The 14,928-nt window shown below is 34.3% G+C and overlaps 2 protein-coding genes across 2 annotated transcripts; both read right to left on the bottom strand.

Annotated features, from left to right (window-relative positions):
- Positions 1-497: 497 nt before the first annotated feature.
- Positions 498-4,289, bottom strand: LOC139885141 (carboxyl-terminal-processing peptidase 2, chloroplastic-like). Its single transcript, XM_071869086.1, has 14 exons — positions 4,176-4,289; positions 4,029-4,094; positions 3,783-3,912; positions 3,521-3,670; positions 3,276-3,358; positions 2,970-3,175; positions 2,645-2,713; positions 2,298-2,410; positions 1,887-1,962; positions 1,770-1,811; positions 1,453-1,561; positions 981-1,078; positions 731-824; positions 498-623 (listed from the first exon to the last, which is right to left on the bottom strand). The coding sequence occupies exons 1-14, from the start codon at positions 4,287-4,289 to the stop codon at positions 498-500; spliced, it is 1,476 nt and encodes a 491-aa protein (XP_071725187.1).
- A 7,306-nt stretch (positions 4,290-11,595) lies between these two features.
- Positions 11,596-13,085, bottom strand: LOC139885142 (ammonium transporter 1 member 1-like). The gene is given in 2 exon segments (XM_071869087.1): positions 11,596-12,119; positions 12,122-13,085. Coding segments are annotated over 2 exon segments (1,488 nt in total).
- Between the last annotated feature and the right edge of the window lie 1,843 nt (positions 13,086-14,928).

Here is a 14,928-nt window from a genome sequence, read left to right as displayed (position 1 = left end):
TTGACTATTGTCATATACTTGTTCCCTACCGTGAGATAAGGTTCGCTAGGAAGTCAAAAATAAATCTTCCCGACTGCAAATTGCACCCTTAACCCTGTTGTGTAATTTGTTCCCTACTTATAACATCAAACAAAATGCTTGCTTCAATAAACCCAGTTGTGGAAAGATTAGTGAAGTAGAATTCTTTTGCAAGCAATCTTTGCTCAGGTTTCTTTCCTCAGGTTTCTTTAGCTTCGTCTACAGCTAAATTGTAAATCATTTTCATGTAAATAGGACAACCTGTTGCACTGTCAATCGTTCTCCTATTTTAATTTTTGGGCAGCAAAAGTAAAAACATTCATACCATACCAACAATATATGTTTTTTTTTTTTCTCAACAATTTCTTGACAAAGAATGTTCTTTTCCTAATATTCTACCTTTTACAATGGAAGAAGAACCGTCTAAAGAATGTTTACAAGAAATTGCATCGTTTTAGTAAAAAAAAAAGAAGCAATTGTCATCTGGCAAATAGTTGAGCTCTATTGAGATAACAGGCAGATGAAGTATCCTGGAGGCAGCCACAAAAATTGTCGTCATCCTTAGGAAACGATTTCGGTAAAGGATGGTCCGGAATCACCCCAACCTGTATGGAAGGAAATATATATATATATATATATATATCAATGTGATCGAAAAGGTGGAGAAGAGAGAGGCCAAATGGGATGCGTCAGAATTCACCAAAATACTAACCTTGTCGATATCGTTATGAGCAGGCGTCTCATAGCGGGCAACAGTAACTGCCAAACCGGAGCCATCAGAAAGAGGGAAAACTGACTGAATTTTGCTGCAGACAAGATCAAGTAGCTCCAGTTAGAAATTTAAAACCGTTACTACAAAGACAAAAGTAATCTCGTTTTACTCAGGCTACACTCTTTGTTTCTTTTGTTCATATGGAACGGGAGAGTATTAATCATGCATTTGTTGGAGTCAAACTTTTTACCCTTTTCCAAATGTGGGTTCTCCATACAACACTGCACGTTTATTGTCTTTCAGTGCACCTGCCAATATTTCACTTGCACTTGCAGTTCCTTTGTTCACCTAATAATGATTTCTCATTCACAAACATGTTACTTTTGAAAATAAAACTCAAAAAACAAAAGCAAAGAAGAAGGGGTGGAAGAAACAGATATCGTTGAGATCTGCTGATAGAAATAGATAATGACCAACATCTTAGGAACTAATTATGCAATCTGCATGAAAAATGAGCATGGAGGCTTAGGTTAGGCTCTTAAGAGCACACAACAGAAGGGATACTCTTCCTTCAGAGAACCCAACTAGATTAACAGAACAAGTCGTTTAATAGAGAAAGGTGACTCAACTATGAATGCCAAACCTAATAGCCTAATGACAACTTAACAGAAATACAATTTTCTTGACTCGGTTATATTAAAAGCAAGGAAAACAAAGTATACCAGTACAGCTAGAGGTTCTGATGCAGCGATGGCATTACTTCCATCAGTGTCATATATATCCCGAACACCACGATTATCGCATATGTACACAATAACACCTTTATCTAACCTGAACACCAAATTGAGTTGTAAGAGATTGAGCAAAGCTTATTATGCAAGATAGGTGGCAACTTCCATTTCCCCCCAGCTTAGAAACTCAAAAAAGTTCACGGTCTTATATCAAATTAGAAAATACGAAGCTAAATATAAGCAACTGTGCAGGAACGCTGCTTTCAAATTTTAGAACAAACTCAGACTCCATTATATAACTAACTTACCAAATTTTGGCAATCTCAACTCCTTCAGGGAAAAGGCCACCACTGCAGCAAACTAGGGTTGTCAGAAACCTGCCTTAGAGCTAAGGTAAAGATTGGAAAGTGTTCATAGCTTATTACCTATTATCTCGAAGGTCCAGTACAAAGGCATTAACATTGTTGCTTCTTAGAGAATCAATCGCTTCCCTGACAGCACCTTTGGGAAAAATACATAGAAAAAACAGGTTAAGACACACAATGGACATTTGAACCACTAGCTTGCTTCACACCAGAACGTCACACTCACATCCCCTAAACGAACAACTTTATGAACTATGATATATAATTTCTTAAAAGTCCAATGGAGGACTACCCATCTTCTCAAGTAAAAAAAATGTAAACAAAAACATGGCCTGCTAACTCGGGAATATATCCACCACTTCTCATCTTGATGTAAAGGAATAAGCCAGGCCTCAAAATCATGAAAAAGAGGTAATGTCTGATTAGGTGCTTCGCCAAATCAAACCAACAACAATACTCATGTACGCTTACCAGAGGCATTTTGGTTGAATGTTGACAGTTTAATGTAACCAACCCTTGGGGTTTCTTTGCCAGGAACTTCACAAAGTCTTGCCTTCACAGGATTAATAGTCACTTTTTCTCTCCTGGAAAGAGCAGTTAGTTAATTCTAAACCTTGTGAGGAATACGCACAAATTGAACAGATACGATTATACGAAAAGTATGCCTTCTATGATATTATTATGGGGGTATGTTTTATTATGTGGAGAACTTATTTTTCAAGAGAAATAGAAATTTCTAGATCTCAATATGACTTCAAAAGTTAAAGAACTACAAAAGCCCACATTTGAAGAGTTTGAACCTATAGAAGTGAACTTACGTCAAAGCAAAATGCTTCACTTCTGGTCCACTACGGACAGTTAATTCCACTAAACTTCCTTCAGCACCTCTGCAAAAAACACCTTTCATTTGGTTAAATGCCATGTGAATTAAAACACCAATCAAAAGCAGGCACTTGTTGAGAGACAGAGAAGTTCCAGTCACAATATCCAAAATAAACACCTAGGAAGTCCTGAAAGGATGAAAGAGACTGAATAATCTACAAAGGGAGGCTGTTTCTAGACACAGTTCTTTATCTATAGAGATGGCAGCTGACAATACCTTTATTTTAATTAAGTTTATATGACATGAAATAAAACACTCACTGCAATAGGTCTGCTGCATCATAAATTCCCATATTTTTTGTTGTTGTGTTATCAATGTCAAGGATAATATCTCCAGACAGAATACCAGCTCTATTTGCAGGACCTCCAGGAGCAGAAGAGATAACAAGTAGTCCAGCAGTCCCATCAACTTCAGTTGGATAGCCGATTGACAGACCTACACCTGTAAGAGCTCCTCGAGTTCCAGACTGCCTTCAAAAAAGATATAAATTGAATTTAGGGAGAATGTCCATACCACTTAAGTCAAATAACAGAAGGTTAAGATAATCAAATGAAACTGGCCCATACCCGCAAGCTCTTAAACTTTTCAGGCTCTAGAAATCTAGTGAAAGGATCATCCAGGGAGGCGACCATCTTCTTGATTGCTTTGTCTGCAAGAAATTATGCAAATGAATAAAATGTGTTGGTAGTAATTTTGTGTGGTAAAACTTGCAAACAGTCAAGGCAATTATATAGTACTGTATCTTAAAAGTTATTCATTATGGGATGCAGAAGCAAGCATAAAATCTAAAGAAAAAACCATTTGGCCATACAAGTATCTTCTCGTGTGTTCATTGGTTCATTGCGCAGTGCATCTTCTCTGTACCGGAACCAACTTTGTCCGTTGAACGTTTTGTCAATATATGCACGATCAATTGTTCTCCATGCCTCTAAGAAGAGACGATTCTCTTCAGTGAGGGCCCCTGTTAGATAAAAACAAAACTAGACTTGGAATGAAAGTGAAGAGGAGGAAATGCTAAACATACACAAATCCAGTGATATTTTATCAATATTTTCATCTGAAAATTAACTTACAAGAGGGACTTTTGGTAACCGAAACAGGAACTGAAGTTACGAGCATCACTGCAACAGCTAACTGGAAGAATATACCAGAGACGCCATGTCTGAACTTGTCAGAAGAATTGATTTTAAAACTCAATGGATGCTTGTTCAATTTAAGAAGGCATCCGTAACCAATTCGAAACAATCCAAAGGAGGATGGAAATCCTTGTTTAACCAGCAGTTTGGGGTGAACGAAAGCATTGTAGTTATGAGTATTACTAGTCTTATGAACATCTTCGAAAGGCACAATACAGCCTTAAGCGGTACTTGTTTCCATGAAAGCACCTGGAATTGAATACTAATTACAACCAACCGATAGTTCAAAATTCATAATAAATCAAAAACAAAGTGAATATAATAATGTACCTGAGAAGTGATGCTGAGAGAGTGATAGGAGGTCGGAGTGATTGGAGAGAGAGAGAAATTAGTGAGCGAGAGAGAAGAAGATGAATAAGTTCCAGAGCTGGAAAGGAGCTCCATTAAGTTTTTCTTGTCAGTTGATTGGCTGCTGCTTGAGCTCGCTCCCTCTCAATTATGTTTGTTATAAGCTTCCTTATCGTTTCATCTTCAGACGAATACATTCCATTCGTTTCTTGTAATTTCCATACTATTATCGGTCACTAATAGTGTAAATAAAATCAGAGCTGGGTCCAATTATAATTAAATGGGCCTAAAGTGGGCCTCAAGGCTCGATAACCATTCCATTGTCCATTCAGCATATATGTATGTATTTAATCCTAACAAATACACCATTTTGTGTGTCACATTCATCGAGTCATTGTTAGTATCTCGCACAATCCAAATAGAGAAATACTATATTTATGTTTTTTCTTTTTTTTTTGAATAAAAAAATAAATTGTAGGTCATAAGTTTACAACAGTGCTCAATGAATTAATATTAATAAACCCTTTTATATACGTAGATAGAAAAGCAGAATATACTTCCTAAAAAAAAAAAAAAGGAATATACTAGTACTAGTAACAATTCGTTCTTTTGTTAAGTGTATCATCTGGAGTCGACCAAGACAAATCTCTTAATTTATTTTAACTAATCATACTAATTCCCCTTTCCATCGTTAAAATAAACATAATTTTTTTTAATTAAATGTAAATTTTGAGAAATTTAAAAAATATTAATTATGTTTATATATTATATTTTTTCAACTATTTCATATTTTTCATCTACATATTTTTTATGTACACACTTTATGTATTTAATTATTAGTTGTAACTTTAAAAGTTTTCGATCTCTACAATCGTAATTATATTAAAAAATAATTTATAAATATATTTTTTTAATTTGTATAAAATCTTCTAGATGGAATGAGTATTATTCTTCATATTTTGAACATCTGCAATGCAACGAGGAAAGACGTGAGATCGTGGAGACATTTATTTAGTTGGTAGCAAGTTGCGATCCTCTCTTAATCATACTGACAAGCCAAGTTGTTGCAACTATTTGTATGACATTTTCTTAATACTTATTGTACTTGTTATCGATCTGGATTCTTGACAACTTAAAACCTAACCAAGGTGTGTCTGATCTGAACACAGATACAGTACTAGTATTCGTTTTGTTGTTACACACATTATGTCTTGTTTTGCATTCAACATAAAAAAATATTATTTCCTACACAACATATTGAAATTTAAACAAATCGACTGGGTCAATCAGGACGAATTTCTATTGGTTAGATATTTTCTCCGACCAAAAGTAATGAATTCTACTTTAGAAGGGCGACCTTTATAATAGAAATTAATTAAAGAAAAAAACAAATCGACTGGCACGTTGACAAATCTCAATATTAGTTGTTATTCTCGGGAAATCAGAATATATATGGTCTACGGGAGGAATGATGTGTAACATCTGTGACCATTCATTTATTTATACATACACCTATTTATTAATTTCTTTTGATAAATTATTTATATATACACCTACATGACGTACGAACGGGATTTCAATCTCAAGCTAGCAGCATTGGTGAATTCCGTTGGATTAAAATAATTAAATTATTTATACAAAGCACGCTGCCCATGTTAATTGGTGTGTATATATATATATGAACTGACTTGATTATCGATTTAGAACCAGATCATTGAAAATATATCATAGGATATACATGTTGCAGGTTAATCTAAAACGGGAAGTTTTGAAAAAAGAAATAAACCATCAACCAACCATAATTGTCATGTTATTCAAAAAAAAAAAAAAAACCATAATTGTCATGGATTCCTACCCTACCTTTCCATGTTTCTATATTGCTATTCGTCAATAAGTATATATTCAAACGAGGCGGCTTACCTGTTCTGTTCAAGCATCTAACTTCACCGTCTATATACATCACCGATAACTGGCCCGATCGAGTCGATCCCAAATTGTGAACCACCTCAAGAAAAATGGTGTAAGCTAGGCGTCCGAGCCATATCCATAAATTAAGAAAGGTCAAACGAACTCATTCAATACAATTCGCAACTAAAAATATACATTAACTAATATATATATATATATATATACACTACGTCCCAAATTATGTAAAATTTACATATATAATTTGACACGAAAATAATATAATTAAATGGTTACTGGAACTTCAAACTTATAAGCGCTTACATTAATTAACAATATGTCTCATTTCAGTATAACTCAGTATTCTGAAAAAGAAAAGAAAAAACATCATTATCAAACGTTCAATATTGAATGGCAAGCATATATAATTTCGTGACTACAAAAGATCACCAGGAGTCACCGTAAAACGTTGATACAAACGGAATCTGTGAATAAGATAAGACAATAGAGGATGGCAACTACGTTAGGCGTCTACGATCTGAACGGAACCAACAAGGCTCACCATAAGGTCTTTGCCGAGTGGTGCGTAGCTGCTGGATTAGAAAAAAACAATGATCACTTCGTTGTTATGTATCTCTTTGAGTATGAGAGACTTGTTTAGGATTTTACCTTGAAAGAGATTTTGTAGGGTAAAATCCCCTCGATTGAGGGATCTTATTCTCGATAATCTCTATACATGATATTCTCCTTAATGGATAATATCTCTTAGTCCAAAAATCAACCGAAAAAATTATTTCTTTTTGGAACTTTGAGTCGGTCAGTCGAATTTGACCGGTTGACTATGGTGGACCGGACCTAATTGTCCGACAAGTTGTCAGCCCGGCCCACTACATATAATATTCAAAATCATCTTCTAATACTATGCGTTGATCACACAACAATATAAATCTCACCAGGAAAACGATTCCATTACTTTATTTCTAAAGAACAACTATTATCAAGTATATAAGTCCTGCTAAACAATTTTGCGTCATTAAAAGCAAAAGTCATCCAATATTATTTAATTCAAACCAGAAACAGAGAATCTTCTGGACCGCGTGTCATGCAAGAGGTTAGCCAAAAAAAATTATACATGTAATGTTTCCAAAGGTCAAACAAACAAACAAACAAACTCATTCAATACAATTTGCAACTTCAAGGACAATTATACATATACGGTCGACGTAGAGTACTTGTCGTATTTAATCTTACTAGTCAGGGGTCCGTCCGGTAGACGGGAGGACATTTTCCTTCAAAATTATTTAAACGGATGTTATATATAATCATCATACATAATTTATATTTTAGAAATTCGATAATCATCAAAATATAAATACGAAAAGGAATGTTTAAGTAAGAGTATCCATATGAGCATTAAGATTAATTAGAGAAAAAAAAAATTCCTAACAAAATCTAGAACTGTTTGCTTGGTTCATCGATGCTAATCTTTTTCTCAACTTTAACTCTAACCAATTTGGAACGGACTTTGTTTGGTTTTTCTCCCGTATCATCCTCGTCATAAGATGAAATATACATTGCTCTTTTTCTTTTGTTGGATTTGTCAGTTGTCGGAGTCATGTCGCTATCTTCTCGATCGGTATCCTACCATACCAATTTTAAAAAATTAAGTTCATTATATATGTGTATATTTTAGGAATGAAAAAGCGCCTTATAACTAAAGATTCAATCGATAGTTTTTATACCTCCAAATCCGCATCGACGTCTTCTTCTTATTCTTCTTTCTCAGAAGTGTAGAAAGAAAAAAAACTTCAAGTTTTTATGTTAAAAATACGGGTGATAAATAAGGGAGCCCCAACTATAATATTATATATATGTGTAAGGTAAATGTGAAAAAGTTTTACTCGAGTGAAGTGTTTATCCTTGAACTGTTTAGTGAGACCCTCGTCTGATATCACTCGCTTAACGGTATAAGTTACATCCCAATCCGAGAATAGATCCTCCTCGACAATTTCAAATTTGAATAACAGCTCCTTGTCGGCAATTTCCTCAAATTCAGCTAAGAGGTTTTTATTTATTTTTCCTAATGATGATCAGAAAATAGATAAGCTAGTTTACAAACACGTTTAAATAGAAATATAAACATAAGCTCAATTTACTTTCAACACTGTTTGATGGATTTATAAGGTCTGTTGCAGATTTGCCGATCAACAATTTCACCATCCGATCAAATAGCATAATGATGTTGCTCCAGTACGATCACAGACTCTCACTTGCATCTTAAATCTGAAGAAAAAACCATGATAAATAATTGACTTGTGTTGGAATATGCATTAGCGGATCGGAGTTGGCGCTTTATTTAGAGCCCATGTAGAATACTGTTAAATTTATATCGCTTTGCCCTTAAATTTGGTGATATGGCTCAGAGTCAGCAATATAACCAATTAATTAAAAATATATAAGGCTAAAAAAATAACATTACTATTAGCATAAACGGATGAATTTACGAATATGGATTTTCGATATCTTACTTTGGCTCAGCGGTCACCAGGTCTCGACACTTTGGACACCACCATTTTGGCCCATTCTTTCAGCTTTTTTATTGCACATGGTACATCCTTCTTAATACCAGTTCTCGATGGACTCGACTTTGATTATTCGTGCAAGCATTGTAAAAAGTCCCACCTGCAATAGAATTTTTGAATATTTTACTTTTCTTGATAGGTTTGATTATAATAATTCTCCAAATAAATAACTACTGATTAAAACTATGAAATTATTATTATCTCTAAAGATATAGAAAGTTCTTTAACTGTAATTCTTTTCGTAAGGAGGAATTCATCCGACATCGAAATATTGGTCCCAGTAGTTTAGTTATAATTTGTGCGTAGGAGTCTATATCATTAAGTCTACAATACACCATAAAATCAATAAGTAAAATCGTAAAAAAAAATCTAGTGTAAACTAAAATCAATCTATGGTATAAAATAATTACTTTTGGCTATATTCGACATCTTCAGGTAGATTCGGGTTGACGAAGATCTTTGTTCCTTGAAAATTATTACTTATTTCAGGAATTTCTGTAATTAAAAATTATTAAAAATTTATTATGGTATACATTATATTATGAGATTTTAAAAAAATTAATATAAAAAAATTGATGAACTTACTATTAAAAGTATTCGTAACAGCCGATTGTAAAATAACAACTATTGATTTTTTAAACTTGTAGCATCCAATATAGCTTCATTTAATTTCTCGGCAAAAACATCCCACAAAATGTAATTAATCCTCTTTTTCTTTGAGTATAGGGGAAAAATAAGCATTTAAATAAAAAATCATAATAAATAAAACAAAATTAGATCAATGACATAAATAAATTTATATCATAAATAATGATAAAAGAAAAACTTACTCCAAATCCTCTAGAACAAAGGTAAACAATTTCATTGTCTTGTCTGGCTTGACTATTTCCCTTATTTTTTTCATTCCCCACGACATGCCCAATAACATCTGTATTTTTTAGAGATGTATACGATTATAACAAAAAAAACAAAAAAATTAAATATAAAAATTAAAAGTAAACTTACCAAATATAAACGATTCATTCTCCTTATTTAAAATTGAATCAAAGCTCACAAAATTAAAAGCAAATTTTTGAATCCCTTCATCCGAAATCTTTTCGACTATGGTATTTTTCAAGAAGAACAATTTGTATTGATTTCTAGTAGGTTTAAGTTTGTTGGTAGGTTTAGAGACGAAAAAAATTTGGAAGCTATATACTTCTCCTTCACTTATTTGCTGTCTATATGTGCAAGAAGATCTTTTTTTATTGTTGCTTGAATGCGGCCATGCTACACACAAAATAAAATATATTTTATAGAAGACAAATTTATTAGATACATTAAAAAATAAAAAATTCTAAAAATTCAACATCATAAATATTCTAAGGATAAAAAAAAAACCTTATCATCAAGCAAAATCATCTCTATACTTCCATCTCTATTACGGCTACGAAAATTTGGTATTGTCGAAAGATTTAAAACGCGAGCCTTAATCTTCCAATTTGAGAATATTTTGACGTCATCCTACAATAAAACGATCTATAATCAAAAGGTTGAAAAGATAATTATTTCAATATAATTTCGTTGATTACACAACAATAGAATGTTATAGTGATAGTTGTATTGATGAGTAAAAAAAAAACCCTTACCCGAAATTTCTTTTGAAATAAAACAAAGCTAGCTTAGCAAAAGAAAATCGTACCGAAAATTTTTGTTCGTACGCATGTGAATTTAGTATGTTGTTATAGCTATATATATACTCCTAAAACAAAACGAACAAAAAATAAGAATCTCATATGATTAGGAATACTAATTCAATATATATATAATAGTTAGGAATTGGATTTGGAGAGATTAATTAGGAAACCATAATATATTCGTAATATTACGAAGAATCAGTTAAAATGGAGAATAGAAATTAATTATTAAATTTAAAAGAGAAGTTGAAACTTTAAACATCGAATGAGATATCATATATTGTAATATTATAAGAATAAGAAATGCAATTAATATATAATATTACATGAATATGTCCGGATAGTTATCATATATGAAGATAAATAATATATTTAAATATGATTTTATTTTACAATAATTAAACTATAATTCATTGAAGAAATATTATAAAAAATAAATTTTTATCTTAAAACCAAAATATATATAGAAAAAAAGGTTTTTGTGTTGTAGAATAGAGAGAATGGTATTTATGAATGTATGACAACAGTGTGAAACATAATACAGTATATATATTACATATAATAGATGGCGTGAATTCATTATATTTGCTAATTAATTATGTCTAAAATTTTAAAGAAAAATTAATTTGTTTAATTATTTTATTGTGTTTTTGAGATCTTTATATAGTTAGAAATTGGATTTGGTAGGGAGATTAAATTAGGAATTGAATTTGTCTTCTATTAGAAATAAAATCCCATTATTTAATTATTTTATTATATTTTTGAAATCCTAATATAATTAGGAATCGAATTTGATAGGGAGATTAATTAGGAATTAGATTTGTCTTCTATTAAAAATTGAATTTGTCTTCTATTCATAATAATTTGTTTAATTATTTTATAATGTTTTTAAATATTAATTCAACATAAATTTGATTCCTAATTAAAACACTATGTGTTGGATATTTGATTTGATAATAAAATTTATAATTAAATTACAATTAAAATAAATTGAACAAATCGAAGAAAGTATTTCTATCGTCTATAATAAAGACTATAATAAAGACTGCGAGTACTGAAGTTTAATTACGAGAAAGTCTCAAATCTCCCCCTGAATAATATTCCAACGGTAATATTCGATCAACAACTACCAGGAAAATTACACTGCAAGACTTTAGAAAAAACACATACTACTGTATAATCAAGTGTAAAGTCCTTCCTACAACAGTAAAGCAAATCATTGCATGGTATTACGAGTAATTACACTGGAGTACTATTTGTTGAACTTGGCTTAACTTTCCTTAATTGAATAACATTCTTCTCCGACTCGTCATCGTCGAAGTGGTAATACGCAAACCCGCCATGTCGGGTCATATCCATACCCGCCATTTCATCCTCGGCCGAAATTCTCAACAGACTAAGCTTGTGAAGGATGTAAAACAACGATCCCATCAGCACGCTCACCCACCCAACGATCACGATTATCTGAATCAAGTGAGCACCCAGCAATTTACCACCACCACCCATGAATAGTCCGTAGTGTTGGTCGGGTCGGCTCGGGTATACTTCCCTCACATACTTTTTCGTTGCGAATAGAGCGGTGAAAATCACACCCCACGCGCCACAACCTCCGTGTAACTGAGCCGCTTCTAGAGGGTCGTCATATTTGTACTTCTCCGCCAACATGTTGCACCCGATCAACACCCAAGCCGCCACGAACCCACAAATGATCGCCGCCCAAGGCTCCACGACGGAGCACCCGGCTGTTATGGCGGCGAATCCACAAGAAGTCCGTTACAGACGTCGGTGACTGCCCAGTGACCGGACAGGATTCTCTTCCCAAACAACGTCGTTAAAGCCGCAGTACAGCCAGCGAGAGTGGTGGTGACGGCGGTCCTGCCGATGGCGCTCCATTGACCGTAGTAAGACCCAGATGTGTAAGCGACTGCGATTTTGTTAAATGACCCGGGATTAAACCCGTACCAACCAAACCAAAGCATGAAAGTTCCGAGCACGACGAGAGAGGCGCTGTGTCCACGTAACGCGATCGAACGGCCGGCGTGACCGTACCGTCCGATTCTGGGTCCTTCAATAAGCGCACCCCAAAGACCAGCGATTCCACCGACCATGTGGACCACACCCGACCCGGCAAAATCGATTACACCCGACCCGAACAATAAATCCCCGTCCGATCTCGAAGCACTAGCCCAACCGTCACTGGACCAAAACCAGTGAGAAACGACCGGATAGACGAATCCAGTCAGAAACGAGGAGTAAATCAAATAGGCGACGAACTGCGTCCTCTCCGCAATCGAACCGCTGGTGATACCGGCGGCTGCAATAGCAAAAGCCCATTGATAGAGAAAATTGCTATAGTCAAAGCCCAATGAGTCCGGAACGTCCTTCAGGCCGAAGAAGTGTTTCCCGATGAAACCGTTGGAGGGAGTGCCGAATGCGAAGGCGAAACCGAATAGGTAGTAGAAGAGACCGCCGGCAGCGGCGTCGAGCACGTTGGTGAGCATGATGTTCATGGTGTTCTTGGCTCGGACAGAGCCGGCGCAGAGCATGGCGAAGCCGAGCTGCATGGAGAAGACGAGGTAAGCGGAGAAGAGGAGGTAGGTGCTGTCGACGGCGTAGTTGGTATCGGTGAACCTGTTGGAGACGGAAGAGAACTGAGTACAGATGTAGGAGGCGGCGTCTGTGGCGTTGGGGCCTAAGAGTGAGGCCAAGTCAGGGGCTGAGCAAGCCATGATCGATCTATTGATGAGTTGAATTAAGAGAGAGAGAGAAATGTAGTATTTCTGGCGGGCGGGGAGAAGGAGTGTAAAGATCCAACTATATAGGCACATCGAGACAGAGTGTTTTTACACTGAAACTGAATATAATATAATATAATAATATTTTATATTATTTTCGTCTCAAAATAAATACAAATTTTTTAATATAATTTATATATAAAAATTTTCACCTCTCCATTTTGAAACGGAAAGAATATTTATTTGGAATTTTGGCAAGAAAAAGTGGGGAGGGAGAGAAGAAGACCATAATTGAACATCCTTCTTGGTTTCAACGTTTGTTAGAGGCCGTATGGCTATAATGGATTTTTGGACTTTTGTCCAAAAGTAATAATATGTTATTTTTGGACTTTTACAGTATAAAAAAAAATAATTTTTTATCCAATCAAACACTAAAATTATTTTTTCAAATCCCAACAGTATCTAAAAGTACCTCCAAAAGTTTAAACATACGGATCCTTAGTTTGTGTGCTCTCCTCCCTCACGACTCTCTGTTTTTTCTTTTCCTTAATTAATGGTTTTTACTGTTACTTAAATAAATACTCTAAGTAATGGATACCCTTTATGTATCACAATTTATATAATTTTAAAATTATATTATTGTATCTAAATATATTATATTTTTCATAATTTTCCCCTTACTTTACCCCTTTGATTCTCATCATTATATTTGTGTATTCCCAAGTAAAAATCAAAATTCTAGAAACATAATAGACTAAATAAATCTTCAGCATCGTTTTAAAAATATTTCCCAAATCTTGTTAGTTTTTTTGCATCTTTATCCAAATTCAACTTTCCCTCCATCGACATGGAAGGTGGAGGAATGATCAGAGCTTCGACAGTGTCTACATCGTGAACGTCGGATTACGTGGTGGTCTTCCTAGAGGCATCTATTCCGACCCACACGGCCATTCACGGCGTCGATGGTCTGGAATTGAGAGGAGTTCATGAGAGATGGTTGATGATTGGTACTTTGTCGGTATAGTGGATGCTAGGTCGAGGACTGAGTAGACGCCTCGTGTCGTCTTCGGCTCTGCACCAACTCTTGATGAGACAAAATCTGATAATTTTGAGTTTAAGGTCTGGATCTTGAAAAGTTTGAGCTAGAGACAGAGAGCATCGAGGAAGAAAATGGTTTTGGTAAAATTGTAATTAATTTGTTACGTTAAGAACGTTTATGTCAAAAATATACTTTCCTTATTTTTTGAAAAATTTGTCGAACTACATGTATTGTGATACGGAAGTAGTATATAGGATTTTATTTATTTATTATTTATCGTTATTTATCATATGATAAAAGTAACCGTTTGGTCCATATTTCAAATGTTTTGAACTGTTTCGTCCCTTCAAACATGTCCCACCGTTTACGATTTTTTTGAACTCTTTGCTCTCTCGATCCTAACGGACGTTAATTTCGGCCGAATTGGCACTTATCACCAATCGAAGAGTGACACATGTCAATTACGTGTAAAAAGAGGCCACATAGACTTTGTTATCTCGGTTTAACATATCCTGATTATAATCAAATCGGACAGAAATCGAACCGAAATTAAACCGAACCAGAATTGAAAAAAAATCAATGGCAACTAGAAAAATAGATGAGGCTTTACACGAAGCTTCAAGGTTAAAGTATTCCATGACAGAGTTAGAAAAGAAGCTCAACAAGTTGGAAGTTTATTGCCATAACTTGAAATCTGGTCTTGATGAATGTATTAGAGTGAGAAAAAGTATCAATCAAGAGATTAGTAATGGTAATTATGGTGTTAATGATAAGATTGTTGAACAATTTTTGGTTTGT

Source organism: Rutidosis leptorrhynchoides, unplaced genomic scaffold (genome assembly GCF_046630445.1).
Source record: "Rutidosis leptorrhynchoides isolate AG116_Rl617_1_P2 unplaced genomic scaffold, CSIRO_AGI_Rlap_v1 contig82, whole genome shotgun sequence".
NCBI lineage: Eukaryota > Viridiplantae > Streptophyta > Magnoliopsida > Asterales > Asteraceae > Rutidosis > Rutidosis leptorrhynchoides.
Note: the sequence above shows the minus strand (reverse complement) of the source record. Positions and strands in the feature narration are given on the sequence as shown.